The 14,110-nt window shown below is 56.0% G+C and overlaps 3 protein-coding genes across 5 annotated transcripts in view; 2 read left to right on the top strand and 1 right to left on the bottom strand.

Annotated features, from left to right (window-relative positions):
- The window catches only part of LOC113212985 (modular serine protease-like), a 7,184-nt gene extending 1,607 nt beyond the window's left edge, over positions 1-5,577 (top strand). Inside the window, exons 2-11 of the mRNA XM_026431878.2 lie at positions 300-375; positions 673-783; positions 879-1,142; positions 1,325-1,441; positions 1,522-2,015; positions 2,101-2,319; positions 3,911-4,075; positions 4,164-4,288; positions 4,523-4,853; positions 4,935-5,577. Coding sequence (XP_026287663.1) covers positions 300-375; positions 673-783; positions 879-1,142; positions 1,325-1,441; positions 1,522-2,015; positions 2,101-2,319; positions 3,911-4,075; positions 4,164-4,288; positions 4,523-4,853; positions 4,935-5,137 — 2,105 coding nt within the window. The 3' untranslated portion in view covers positions 5,138-5,577. The remainder of the gene's footprint in view (positions 1-299; positions 376-672; positions 784-878; positions 1,143-1,324; positions 1,442-1,521; positions 2,016-2,100; positions 2,320-3,910; positions 4,076-4,163; positions 4,289-4,522; positions 4,854-4,934) is intronic.
- A 178-nt stretch (positions 5,578-5,755) lies between these two features.
- On the bottom strand, positions 5,756-10,453 carry LOC113212986 (putative fatty acyl-CoA reductase CG5065). Of its 3 annotated transcripts, none has more exons than XM_026431880.2 (8): positions 9,874-10,453; positions 7,774-8,094; positions 7,428-7,676; positions 7,158-7,306; positions 6,955-7,064; positions 6,444-6,879; positions 6,096-6,353; positions 5,756-6,012 (listed from the first exon to the last, which is right to left on the bottom strand). In XM_026431880.2, exons 2-8 carry the CDS (start codon positions 8,020-8,022, stop codon positions 5,922-5,924), a joined length of 1,542 nt encoding a protein of 513 aa, XP_026287665.1. In that variant the 5' UTR covers positions 8,023-8,094; positions 9,874-10,453; the 3' UTR covers positions 5,756-5,921. The 3 variants fall into 3 exon arrangements, with proteins under 3 accessions (XP_026287665.1, XP_026287664.1, XP_052122461.1); XM_026431879.2 differs by having other exon boundaries at positions 7,774-8,082; positions 9,874-10,444; XM_052266501.1 differs by lacking the exon at positions 9,874-10,453 and adding an exon at positions 8,171-8,414 and having other exon boundaries at positions 7,774-8,082.
- A 2,626-nt stretch (positions 10,454-13,079) lies between these two features.
- On the top strand, positions 13,080-14,110 carry LOC113213005 (uncharacterized). The gene is made up of 2 exons (XM_026431908.2): positions 13,080-13,245; positions 13,491-14,110. Exons 1-2 carry the CDS (start codon positions 13,093-13,095, stop codon positions 13,845-13,847), a joined length of 510 nt encoding a protein of 169 aa, XP_026287693.2. The 5' UTR covers positions 13,080-13,092; the 3' UTR covers positions 13,848-14,110.

Here is a 14,110-nt window from a genome sequence, read left to right as displayed (position 1 = left end):
CCCCCCCCCACCTCTCCCCTCCCTCACCTCGCAGTCTCTTCCGTTCTGGATTGGTGGGTGTCCATTAGGAGATGAGTTCGTCTGCCCCTCTCCCTCGGGCGGTGACAAGCCAGACCACTGGAAAAGTATTTATCAGCAGAGGAAAGGAGGTTATCCGCATGCTGTGTTCTATATGGGGTTGGCTAGAAGCTCTCGCGGCTCTAAGATGAGACGGTGACGCGTTTCCTTTTTGTGTACAATTATTCGCAGGAGCGAACAAACGTTTTGCTTTTAACGATAGCCTGCTTGTTCCTCCTCAGACGCGTGGCAGCAGCAGCAGAGCGAGCAGAGCGTGTCCCTCAACCGGACCGCGAGGCAGGCGTGGAGCGACTGCAGGTGGGTGCGGCCGGCAACTTGCACACTTATGCCGGGCCAAGGGGTTGCGCGGAGCGCTGCACTTGCTAGAAGCGGATGTGAGCTACCTCTAGACAAGGAGAATTATTCTGGAAGAAATCAATTAGCATCGTGTTGGCCAGCGTCTATCTTTCCCATGAGCGGGCATGGTGCTGGTCGCATTTCTGGCTTGATTATTTCCCTTTGTCCAGAGATAGCTCAAATCGTCTATGCCGGTTTGGTAAGCGATGCCCGGCCTGGCACGCCCAACAAGGATTAATGGTGCTCTCTGGATCGCAGCTTTCGGTGCCAGTCGGGGAGCTGCATCGACACGGACCGAGTGTGCGACGGCAAGAGAGACTGCGACGACGGCTCGGATGAGACGCGGAACATTTGCTCCTCGAACGCTGTGTGAGTTGAATAGCGTTTCGAGTGTGGAGCCAGGTTGTTTGGATGGCACACACTCTTGGCTCCCCCTCGCGCTTGACCTTGACCTTGTCCCGCAGGTGCCCGGGGTTGTCGTTCCACTGCGACTACGGCGCGTGCGTCGACGCGGACGCGCGCTGCAACGGGGTGACGGACTGCGCGGACGGCTCCGACGAGCACCCCCGGATCTGCAACCCGGGCCACAACAAGGGCGACGGCAGCCAGGGCCAGGGCAACCAGGGCGGCCAGGGTGGTGGAGGAGGTCAGGGCAACCGGCCCGGCAACCGTCCTCAGGGCGTCGGCCTGAGCAACGGCGGCCAATCGTCCCTCAACGGCGGATGCAGGTAGGTTGTAGGAGCTGGGCGAGCGGTGGCGGGAGGTGAGGCGCCCGGGCAGCGGGCCGTCCCGTCGCGCAGGAGTGCGCACCGCCTTCCGGCTGCCTACCCGCCAGGCGCCCGGGCTCCCCCGCGGGTCCGCCGCCGGCCCCCTGCCGCAGCGCGCTCACGGGTCTGTTCTCGCCCCGCAGGACGGACGAGTACCGGTGCGCCAACGGCCAGTGTGTCGACAAGACGGTAGTGTGCGACGGTCGGCGGGACTGCAAGGACGCCTCGGACGAGACCTACACGCAGTGCTACAGCGTCAAGTGAGTCCTTGCGCAGGGAGGTGGTCTGGTTTGGCGTACACGAGAAGCGCTAGGCTCTATCACGTTGCCCCCGGTCGCAGGTGCCCGTCGTACTCGTTCCGGTGCGCGTACGGAGGCTGCATCGACCGCGACCTGCGCTGCGATGGCGTTGAGAACTGCGCCGACGGCTCGGACGAGAACCAGTGCGAGGGCGGGCAGCGGCCGTCCACGGGCAACAACGGGAGCACCAACCCCCGTCCCACCCAGCGGCCCACACAGCGGCCCACCCAGCGGCCCACCCAGCAGCAGACGCAGCCGCGGCCCACCCAGCGCCCCTCGCAGCCGTCGGCGCCGCCCGCCGCCAACGACAGCCCGCAGTGTCGCCTGCCCGAGCGGCTGCAGGGCGGCAGCTACCGCGTGGACGGCTGCTCCGGCGGCGACCGCACGCCACTGTGCCGCGGCGTGCCCAACACGCCCGTGCCGCACACCACCGTGCTGCGCTACGAGTGCAACCAGGGCTACCAGCTGAGCGCCGAGAACAACTTCACCTTCTGCCTGTCCGGCACGTGGACGCCCGAGCCGCCGACGTGTGCAAGTGAGCCCGCCCCCGTCCCAACCTCTTGTCGAGCTCCTCCAGCCCCGCTGGCGCCGCGCTACGGCCCGCTCTTTGTGTGTTTCAGAGATCTGCCCCGCGCTCATCTCCACGTCCGTGGATCTCGAGTGCACGGCCAAGGACGGCAAGCCGGTGCGCTGCGACAAGGGCCAGCTGCCGGGGACGCGCGCCAAGCTGCAGTGCAAGCCCTCGTACCGCTTCCCGGCGGGCGCCACCCCGGACTACGACGCCGTCAACTGCCTGCCGGACGGCACGTGGGACTGGCCCCTGTTCAAGTGCATCCCAGGTCAGGCTCCCGCTGGGGCGCCCCACGGGGCCCCCGTCGTCGTCAATCTCAATGTGCATGTGAACGTGAACGTGTCGGCGCTGGCGTCCGCCCTGGCCGGCGGTAACGGCAGCGCACCGGCGACCAGCCTGACGAGCGCGCAGATCGCGGCCATCAGCAGCCTGCAGGTGGCGGGCGGTGGCAGCGGCCACGTCATGGGCGTAAGCAGCGTGCAGTCGGAGGCCGCGGGCAGCGCGCAGGCTGGGGGCGGGCACGGGCAGGGGGGCGGTGTGAGCACTGCTCAGGCCGCGGCCGGCGCCGAGATCCTGACCGGTGGCGGCGGAGCTGACACCTCGCCGATGACGAGTGTCAGCAACGCGCAGGCCTCCGGCTCGGCCGCGGCCACCACTTTTAAGCCACCGCACCCTATCCGCAACCTGACCAACGCCCTCGTGTTCTCAGACTAGTGCTAGCACGCGCGGGGTCGGGCATGTGTGTGGTTTTATGTCTGGTCTGGGGCATCTGGGGTGGTTGAGATATTTTTATTTATATTTTTTCGTATTTTTATATTTTTAATTTAACATTTTCCGTAGTGTTTATTTTTGATACCTCAAAGTCCGTAGAGTATGTATTTATGTAGTATATGCTTCAATCGTAACGATTTCTATAGGATTATGTTTTTTCTTACTCCGTGCATCATCCCAACCGTTTAGAGGAGAATAGCTCTGCAATAATCGGCAATGTTACCTGAGTTAAACCCACGCGCAGTCTAAAGCTCTGCCGTTCTGCTGTCCCAGATTTGCGGGGCATTCTCTTGTTGTTCACGGAGGACTCCGTCAATGGCGTCGTCCCGGTGGGCGTCGTGCCCGTAGATCTGACACACCTGCGCGGAGAGCTTCCTCCAGGCTGGCTCTTGAAGAAGGGCCTGTTTACGTGACCTGCCAAGTGATGCTATATATGCTCATGCCCTCTTTGCTCAATTAAGTAAACGGTTATTTAAAAGGCGGTGGAACTTTTCCTTTATTTCATCTTTATTTTTACTATTTTTTTTTGCCCGGTGACTGACGTTTTTCGACTACGGAGGCTGTAGGAGTCCCCTGCTGCGGGTGCTGGGCGACGATGCATGACCTTGCAGCTTTATCTGCCATACTGCCACAATCTGATCGCGATTCCTTTTTCTTTTCTCTATTTTGTATTTTCTTTGGCTTTAATTACTGCGATGGGCAACGATGTCAAGACCAAACTAATGGATGGGCTGTTTTTTTATTGCAATGAGTCACAGCTTGTTTAACTTTTTATTTTTAATATTTTATAGGAACAAATGCCTTTTGCATTGTGTGTTTGTGTGTGTATTGCTCATTTTTGTGTGTTCCTACATTGTGTATACATCAATCAAAAATAAATTGCCATGTTTTTCTAATGCGTACGTACATTTTCTTTTGAAATGAACATATTCTTCTCGGGCCCTCGACGCTCGTTGCGGTGAAGGAGTCTGCATCGTGTCTGCGAAACAAGCATGGGCTGTGTGAGAGCTTTGGCATGGAGCCCCGGCCGCCGCCGCGGGCGTCCACCAGGACGAGGGGAAACACGGACTAAACCGTTACTGTTTCAGAGTGCGGCGTGGCCATCGGCAAGGGCCAGACGCTCATTGTCCACGGCAGCGACGCCAACATCGGTGACTTCCCCTGGCACGCGGGCATCTACGACAAGGAGCAGAAGGAGGGTGTGACCCAGGTGTGCGGTGGCACGCTCGTGCTGCCCAACCTGGTCGTCTCCGGTACGTGCAAGTGCGACGAGACGTTCGGTGTACTTGGTGAGTAACTTCGTGCATTGCTGTGCTCACACGCCTTTTGCTGTTGACGCAGCGGCCCACTGCTTCTACGACGACAACGTGGAGAAGGAGATGCCGCCGTCCCGGTACAAGGTGGCCGTCGGCAAGTACTTCCGGGACTGGGACGCCCGTGAGCGCGGCGCCGTGCAGAAGAGCGACGTGAGTATAGTAGTACCCGGTGGTGGCAGCGCTCGCAGCGCTCGCGGCCGCGGGCTGCGGGTGTTCCGGTCGGCTGGCTGGCGCGAAGAGGAGAAGACCTTTGCTTTGGACCGAATCGATTTACCCGCCAGCTGGCTGTTGAAGCTGCGGCACTAAAATTTGGCCGCGAGCTCGAACACCTACACGTTCAATCATCACCCTGGCCAATCGTTTGCCAATCGTTTGATCCCGCAGGTGCGCACGGTCCACCTGCCGACCCGCTACCGAGGCAAGTCGCGCAACTACGCGGACGACATCGCGCTGGTCGAGCTGACGGTGCACGTGTCCATCAGCGCCGTGGTCATGCCCATCTGCGTGGACTGGCTGGGCTCGACGCTGTCCGGCCTGCGCAAGGGCGACGTGGGCACCGCGGTGGGCTGGGGCCGCACCGGGGACCGCCAGCCGAGCGCCACGCTGCTGTCGGCGCGCCTGCCCTTTGTGCCGTTCGACGAGTGCCTCAACGGCATCCCCGAGACCTTCAGGCCCTACATCACCAGCGACAAGTTCTGCGCGGGCAACATCAACGGTAACTATGAGAACCCTTAACCCTCTACACGCGCCCACCCTGACCGCCCTGTGGCCCTCAACGTGCTCTCCGTGCTTTCAGGTTCGTCGGTGGCCAAGGGTGACAGCGGCGGCGGCCTCGCGTTCAAGGACCCCACGTCGTCGTCCTGGTTCCTCCGCGGCATTGTTTCGGCCGGCGTGCCCAACTCGGTCACCTATTCGGCCTTTACCAATGTCGACTTCCACAAGGAGTGGATGTCGAGAGTACGCTCAGAGGCCGAGAACCGACGACCGAAGCAAGGATGATGTCCTTCCAGTTTTATGGACATGTAGGGCATACTCCAGATCACCCTGCCCCCTCGGAACAAAAGGGTGGACGTGCGTGGAATAGAGGAAAGGACTGATCTCGTCTAAGGGGATTTTGAATATCGGCTGGCTACGTTCGGAGTGAGGAAAAGAGAACCTGTTGTGCTGATTCTGATCTGATACGTCAGTTCTGGTGAAGCCTCAAAGGATTTTTCACTTACTGATTTATTTATTAATTTTTTTCTGCGTACTTTTTTTCTGTCAGATGTAAAGGAGTGTTGGATTGTTTTTAGACGGACCCTTTGACTGTTTCCATTTTTAAACATTTTTAGAATTCATAAAATGAATCTTTGCTCACTATTTAAAAGTAACCTTCAGACAAAAAATGTACGCAATTGTTTGCTCAATAAAATAATGTGTGTGCCAAGAATCTACTTAAATTTGGATTGTTTCTTGCTTTGGTGTTTTTTTGAATGAAGGTAATGAATGCAAAAGTTCAGATGCATAATGAGTTTTGGGCAGTAATAGTCTTAATATTTATCTAGAAATGGAAAGACTGTTTCTGGTTTGGATATCCAGTGCTGTGAAAATTTTTAACTCTTGCAAAAAATAAAATGATTTTGTATCTATTAATAAAATTTATTGCAGTAGTCAGAACGATAAAAAATCATGCTTTGATATTCCGTATTTCATCTACTAGGAACTGACTATCGCATGACAACATAATTTAAATAAACTCTTAAAAACAATAACACAATGAGATCAGAATTGGATTGCACTACATTTACAATTTGGAGTGGAGCGATCCGGCCAGGAAACAAAGAACCGGTAATGGTATTGAGAGAAGGACAACCAGCCGGTAAAGCGCGTCCATTCTGAAACATGAGAAAACAGTCATGGGGTTGTTTGCACACAGTCGATATATGTTCTAGTTTACCAGTGGATGCAAGTGGCCTACCTGCGCAGCCGGGACTGCAGCCCCGACCTATCGTTATCTTGCTCCTTAAGTAGGTACGTCTTCGTGCCGGCCAGGATCGTCCCCATGTACTCTTCCCAGTTCAGGGTTGACACATCGAAGGGAAACGTCTCCTGGTCCGCACCGCCCATCCTCGACCACAGACACCGAACATTGTCGTTCGTGAAGGACCACTGGTGCGTGGTGAAGAAGTCTAGCGGCTTCATCATACGCATCTGTCTGCTGATCTGGTGGGCCAATCTGGAAAAGAAAAAGGTGAAAAACTGTTGGGCACGGCCTGGAGCTCCAGGTGCGGGGCTGAGCGCGTCGCCGCAGTGTGGCCATACCCACCTCGGAGACTTCCTCCCTGCAGCCTGCGCGGCCAGGTCGATGAGGTGGGCCGGCAAGGTCTTCCCCAGCGCGGTGCAGAGACGGTGCTTGAGGCGCGAGGTGGTGAAGGAGGCCGAGGGCAGCCACAGCGTGCTGGCGTACGGCCGGCGGCGCACGGCGTCCACCCACAGGCCTGTCGTGCGGCCCCACGTCACCGGCACGGTGGCGCCCGTCACGCAGTTGTACACCGTGAGCTCGGCGGCGCTGCTGGCAGCACAGCCCCACGCCGCGGCCACCATCAGGTTGATGCAGACGTCCACCGGGACCAGGTCCGCGACCGCGTCGGCGTCCCCGAACACGCAGCTCAGCGTCCCCTTGCCGATCGCCACCCAAGGCCCCACGGGTCCGTTGACGTTGTCCACCCACCCCGGCAGGGGCTCGCTCACGGCCGGACACACTGCAAACAACGATGTTCAGTCACCAGCGCCAGCCTTTGTTTTGAAACAGGGTCCAGCCACGCCATCGAGCTCACCGATGGATGGTCTGACTATGGCCACGGGCAGACCGACGCCCTCCTCCATCACCAAGTTCTCGGCGATGCATTTCGTGAAGGTGTACGTGTTGGCGAACTCTCCAATCAGGCTGGAAATTAAACGCAATGTTCAGTACTAGAGGTTTACACGCCACCCTCCTCACAGGTCCGTGGTCGCGCCCGCGCCACCGCAGCGCACCGACCTGGCTGTATCGTTCTCGAGCTGCTTGTCGTCCCTCCGGTCGAGCTCCGCCTGCAGGGCGTCCGCGGTGGTCGGCGCCGGGTACACCACCTCGCCAATCACCTCCTTCCGGGTGCAGTTGCAATACGCGGTTGACACGTACACCAGCGCCTGGGGAACGAGTTTCAACAATGTAATAAATAGTTTACCAAGTGCAAGTGCGCTCCCAATAATTTGCGGTTTTTAATGGGGGGGGGGCGGGGCAATGGGGGTCCGATGAACTGAAACTCACGACCAGCCCAGGGATGCCGCGGCACAGGTCAAGCACGGCTCGCGTGCCCTGGACGTTGATCTGGAAGGCCAGCCGGAGGTGCTCGTTGAAGCGGACGGTGGCGGCCACGTGGAACACGACGGTCACAGCCGCGCTGAGCCGCGCCCGGTCCGACGACGAGAGTCCGAGGCCCGGGATGGAGACGTCCCCGGCCACGGCCACCACCTTGGAGAGGGCCTCCGGCCGGCTGCCGCGCAGGGCGTCGAACACCTGCAGACAACCACAAATTGCGTTTTAAATTAGAAATCGAAAAGAAAGCTATAGCTTTCTAGACTAGAAGGCAAGAAGAAGTTTCTGAAGTACTCACTGGGGCGGACAGGATGCCCTGTAGCCGCTCGTGCACCCCGAGCTGCACCCCGCGGACCTTCTTGGGCCGCAGCAGGACGAACACCGTGTCGACCTCCGGGCAGGACCGCAGCAGCTTCTCCACCAGCACCTTGCCCATGAACCCCGAGGCGCCCGTCACGAGGACGCCGCGCCCGCGGTAGAAGTCGGCGACCCCGGCTGCCTCGGAGGTCCCCATCAGGAAGCTGGAGGCTCCGGAGCTGACGTCCATGTTTCACTAGCAGAAGCCCCGTCGCAGATGAATAGTGGGTGAAATTTCGCGGGCTGACCCCTGAAAGCAAGACTGGATTGACCTGGCTGCTGCAGCCACTCGGTCGTTGCATGGCGCGAATACCAAGATCACGGAGTGATTCCTTTACTATGTATTCTCGGTTGAACGGCGAACACCAGCGAAAGAGAACGGGGTAGTCTTCTTGTAGCAAGTCTGTCCTGGTCGGGTGTGCTGGCCGAAATGATTCTATACCTGGGGGGGAGCAGGGCAGGGGGCAGGGCCGGACTACTGTAGCCAGGGCCACCACGCGCCAGGGCGCGTCAGCGAAGCGGGGCCTTGCGTCAGCGGAGAGGGGTCCTACCCGGGGCCCTTGGCCTTGCAGCAGTAGAACCGTACATGGAAGATAACGCAGCAGAAACCAAGAAAGGGAGAGCATGATTCGAATCAGAACCACTCGTTTCGTCATGAGATCGAAAAGTTTTCTCGCTCGCTTCGCTCGCTTATTTACCATAGCGGATATGGATACTGCTACCAAAACCAAAGACCAAAAGACCAAAAGACGCCCATACAGGTGGGTCCTGTAGGAGCCACCCTGGTTGATAAAAACAGAAATGAAATGGAAACGGTACAAAAAAGGTCCACTAATGTAGAATGATAAGCTCTCTAAAAACCGATCTTCATGTCCTAAAATGTTTGAAAATTTATCGCTCGCTTCACTCGGGAAAATTCGGGAATTTTATGTTTGGTCGGCGCTTGACACCCTGTAAGTTAACGGCTACAGCAAGCAACCCCTGGGGAGGGGCGTTTACAGCCGAGGGCAAGTCGTTATTGGCCTTTCAGAATTAGACACTGGGGGGTGGCGGCGGCACGAACACCGGAATATCGGACGAAACATGGACCGGGGGGGGGGGCACAAAAGCGTTATCACCACCACGAGACTGCAGACGGCTCTGGCCTCTGGCTACGGTAAACAATAATGCACTTCTTTGGTTGGTGGGGGGTACTTAGCGAAAGTTCAGGCAACGCGGAATATCGCCCGACCCCCTCAAGGGGGCTTAGGCAAGTGTAAATTCCCGATCTTGCCCAAACTCGGTATATTTGTTTCTTATCTATGTTGATGACGACTGACGGTAGTATTTTTTCCTGTGTGTCAATTTCTAGGGTACTTTAGGGGAGGAAAAATTGGAAAAATATTGAATTTGGGCCAAAAATGACGGAAGGTCTCAAATCGAAAAGTGTCAGAGGAGCTACCCCCCTCCCCCCAAACCGCTCATTTTGAGTCAGAATAACACATATTTGTACAAAAGTAGAAATTTGTATTTTGTGAAATTATACGCTTTTATAGGGAGTTTCGGCACATGACTCTCAGGAAAAAATTTGGTCGGCATTCGTCACCTACATTGATAAGAAACAAATATACCGAGTTTGGGCACGATCGGGAATTTACACTTGCCTAAGTCCCCTTGTCAGCCGAGGAGGAGGCAGAGGCCCTGATTGATCGAGGCCTCGGCCGAAGCTTTCGAAATAGACCATGCTAGTGAGCCGCGAAGAAGAACAAAAAGAATCAATATAACAGTTACTCAAAACAGCTCATGTGTCAATCTTTAATATCTTTTTGGCTCGTTTTTTTTTTTTGGAAAGAAAACGTTGATGAAAACTTGAGGTCATGTCACAAAAGTGTTAAAATGTGATCCGAAAGCTGTTTATGAGTTCTGTTTCCGGCACTTTTTGGTTCTTTATGTTCCTCTCGAATCGCTAGAATGGTCTATTGTGAAATTTAATTCAGTCAACTATAAAAGGGGCACCGAAATCTGCATCCCCATCCCCGATTTCTCCAAATACGTAACCCACCTGCTCAGATACGTTGGGAGCCACTTGTTGTGGGGGGCCAGTTGTTCAGGGCCGGTCGCTGGTGGAGTGGCTGTCGTGGTGCTCGTCCGCTGGGTGCAGATGCTTGAGTGGTTGTGCGTTGGAGCTGGCGTGCCGAGTTCAGCTCCATCGCTCAGCTCCTGGCGGCAGCACTGCGCACTACTGGTACTAGCCGTGGTGACGTCGCGCAGCTGGACGGGCACTTGGTCGACTTTGTCGTCGTTCGCGTTGCAGCACACGCCCTGTGTTACCCGCCCCCTTTCACCGCACAGATTTTATCGGTTGATGCGTCGCCTCGGGGCAGCCCCCTCACGACGTGTGTGCGTGTATGTGCCCGTGCCCGTGCGTGCGTGTGTGGGGGTGGGGTGACCACGTGCGTATACGCGCTTGCATCCAGCAGGAGCAGGGGACAGCGCCCGGCCGGTCCGACCCGACCTCGATTTGGCACCTCGACTTGATTGACTGACTATCTGTTACCTCCCGACCGATTGACCTCCCGCCCTCACTTTGCTTAACAGTATGCGCCCCTAGCCCGCAAAGCCTTCCGGCCCTGCACGCGCCTCTCCGCCACCTTATTGGGCGAAATTAAAACCACGCGTGACGAACGGACTTCGGACGCCTTTATTTCACGGTCTTTTGCATATGTAGGTAACTTTGGACAGACTTTGAATTTTAAAAAGTGAATTGTTAGGTCAGCCAACATTAACACAACCAAAAAATTCAGAGTGGAAACATTTTTATTATGATCACCGTATCTTTTTTTGAACCTTAAAATATCTAGTGACGAGTTTATAAGAGAAATTACAATACTTTTGGCGGATGTGTCATTTCCGCCAGTCTCATTTTAGCTGTTAGTTAGGTTGGTATCACAGACTGGGCAAGTCGCGGCGTGCGGTGGAGCGGGCGCGATCGCCTACCACTTGTAGGAGACGCCGGCGCGCCTGTTGCCGCGGGTGTCGGCCGAGCCGTGCACGTCGACGCGGCGGTCCCGGTCGCCCTTCCAGACGTTGGCCTCACCGTTGACGGTTGCCGTGGACTTGCCGCCCTTCGGGTGGTCCACGTCGATGCCCACGGTGCCCTCGCGGCGGGCTCGCAGCAGCACGGGCAGCGGCTCGGCGGCGGCGGGCTGGGCCGAGGCGGCGTGAGCCATGGCCACCAGGGCGACGGCCAGGGACAGGAGGACGACGACGGAGACACGCACTGTAGAAAGAGGGGGGGGGGCGACATGAGTGAAGCGCTCTTGGACGTCGCTAGGACGAGGGAATTTTAGGAGCTGCAGCTCACACATGTGTGAGGGTTAAATAGCAAACACCAATCATCACTAAAATTACTTCAATTTTATGCTACACGAAAGAAAATTTCCTCCTTGATAATGCAAAATAAATGAAACAGCTTCCCATGTTCTTCACTTATAGTTTTTCTTACTGCCCATTTAGCGCACAAGTTTGGAAGCTTTTACGTTTTTATAATGTTGGTGCAAGGGGTGCAAGAAGAGATGGCTCGCCGTCATGTCCATGCGTTGCAGGAGCAGCTGTACTTACTTGTGGCGGTAGGTCAGTCGGTGATGACTAAGGGAGACGAAGTAGTGAGCTGGGAGCTGAGAGCTGCTTGAGCTGCTGATGCTGGGGGCTCAGTGGATGTCCTGCGGTTGGCGCTCCGTCGTATATATGGGGCCCTGGCGGGAGGAGGCTACCCCCTGCACCGCCTCTCTCCTCCTCCGGGGACGGGACGGGACACACCGCTGGGGAGGTGGAAAGGGGGGCGCTGGCGCCGACGAGTTCAAAACTCGCGGCGGTGATGACGCGGTAGCCGACCAATCAGAGCGGGGCGGCGGCGCGTCCTTAGCCAATAGCAGTGAGAGACGGGAGGGGGTACGCGACAAAACTGAAGGGGGACGACGATCTCTGCAGCCGGGGAAGCACCGACCGCCGCGCGACTTGCGTCCTCGGCCCAGCCTCCGCCGTCGCCCGGCTGTTCTTGGAACTGACAGAGCGCGGGCCGCACGCCTGGGATGGGCACACACTATTATCATATCTCTCGTGAACAAAATTCTGTATTGGCAACACGGCTTATCGCGTTACGCTTTGTGTGTGCTTCTTTTCCCGAAACGGAAGGGGGATCCCCGGCAATGGGTCTGTTTAAAGAGTTTGTTACCGGTGTCTCGCGTGGTCTGGCTCCTGACGGTTGATTTCTATTTTCTTCCCTGATATTCCCCGCGTGATTTCTCTTTGATCCAGATTCGCTTTCCCGAATGCCAAAAATTTTCACGATAAATAACATGGTATCCTATAGGCCCCCATGCTTTGAATTTTAGTTATACTGAACTGCATTGAGGCGAGCATTTAAGCGTGCGTCAGCCCGTTCAAAAAAACGACTGATGAATTTTAAAAGATTGGTGGGGAGAACCTGGATTCTTTGTTCCATTTTGATTAAAATATAAGAATATAAAAGTGTCCTCTGATAAGACAAAGTTAAACTGTGGTGCGTATTCGTATACTTAGTTTTTTTGTTGTTGTTTTTGTACTGTCTAAAACGCGAACTAACTAAAACGCCGATCGTTCCTCAATCCCGCTCAATCCGTTGACAGGTTTGGATTCCATTGGTAGGCTAAATACCTTAATAGTACGTGCCACCAAGGTCTTCTTGCTGAGTCTCAAATGCGTTCAAAGTTGTAGCCACTTAAAGTTTACGGTAATTTAAGACTCCAGCAAAATCGCAAAAAATGAACTTTTAGTTTAATATTGGCCTGTTTGCCCCCTAAACATCCGGCCAAGTTCCACGTCGATGTAAAATGATTGTAGGATTCTGAATATGCCCTGCTCTTTTGTGCCGAAGTTTGAGTGGCTCTATTTCAAATCGAGGATAAATTTGTCATATTTTTACCAAATGCAAAAAATTGGCGAACGCATTGATACACTATCAATTACCGACAGTTGGTTATTTTGAAAAGAGGTCGGTTCAATGAATTGAAAAACACGCCTATGAACTGTTCACAAGAAGTGTATAGAATGGCGGCATCCACCGCGAATCTAAATGAAATCTGTGCCACATTGCGTGGATGCAAGTGTAGTATAGTCCCAAAGTGCCGAAGTCGACGCGAACGGGGCGGGACCAGGTCGTTGGTTGCCGGTTCGGAAGGGACTTCCCCGTCGAGCGGGCAAGCGGGGTCCCCCGCGGCGTGGCCCGGCGTGGCACTGTGTGATGCGGCGCGGGGAGGACTGCCCGCGGGCCCAGCTCGCTCGCATAAAAACGGATCGCGGCCCAAACCACGGCATCAGTCGCTCCACAGCAGCCGAACACAGCCCGGCACACCCCCCAGCTCCTTCGTCCAGTGCATCACCGACAATCAACACAGTGAGTATCCGTGTGCACTCCGAGCACCCTTGTGGATGGTCTTCTGGGAAAATAATCAGCTACGGCAGTCGTCGTACCTTAAAAAAGAAAAGAACCTCGTTCAACAGTGGTCCCTTGATGAATGAACAAGCCATACGATGGTTGCCACAGCGTGTTTCAATGTTGTTTTTCTGGGTGATACAAAGCAGGTTGTGCTCCTGAGCAGCCTCACTAAACAGTCGGTCGCCTTCTCTCTCCTCCCCTAGGACGCCATGGCTCGCCCCGTCGTCCTCCTGCTCGCCATCGTGCTCCTCGGCTGCGCCGCGTGCGCCCTCGCCTCCCCCGCGCCCTTCAGGGGCTCCGTGGGGCCCAACGGCGGCGGCCCCAACATCCCCGGTGTGAGCAACCCCGGCCCCGGCCGCCACGGCGAGGTCAGCGGCGGCATCCGTCGCGACAAGGGCTACGGCACCACGGTGCACGGCGCGGGCAGCGGCGACGCCTGGGTGTCCCGCGACGGCAACTCCAGGGTCAACGTGGGCGGCCGCGTCAGCCAAGGCGTCAGCGGCCACGCCAAGGGACAGCGCGACTACGGCGGCCACATCATGTACGAGAAGAAGTGGTAGAGGACAAAGGCGACGCCAGGGCGCAGCAGATCCGATACAGCCTCGATAAGTCTGAAAACGATGTATGTGTCTAAGTTCGACAATGGCGCATGTTAACTTTTGAAAAGACTGCAGTCTGATTCCCCCAGTGACGTATTCCGACAAGTACTTCAAACACCTCGAAGTGACACCCTGAGTGACTGTGCTACCTCTGCGTTACCTGAAAGTGGCACAGGAACTTTCTCGGCTAATCTGATAAACCTTTACAATGTATTTTCCAATAA

The sequence above is a fragment of the Frankliniella occidentalis genome, unplaced genomic scaffold, assembly GCF_000697945.3.
Source record: "Frankliniella occidentalis isolate FOCC.00 unplaced genomic scaffold, Focc_3.1 Scaffold39, whole genome shotgun sequence".
NCBI classification, from domain to species: Eukaryota; Metazoa; Arthropoda; class Insecta; order Thysanoptera; family Thripidae; genus Frankliniella; species Frankliniella occidentalis.
Note: the sequence above shows the minus strand (reverse complement) of the source record. Positions and strands in the feature narration are given on the sequence as shown.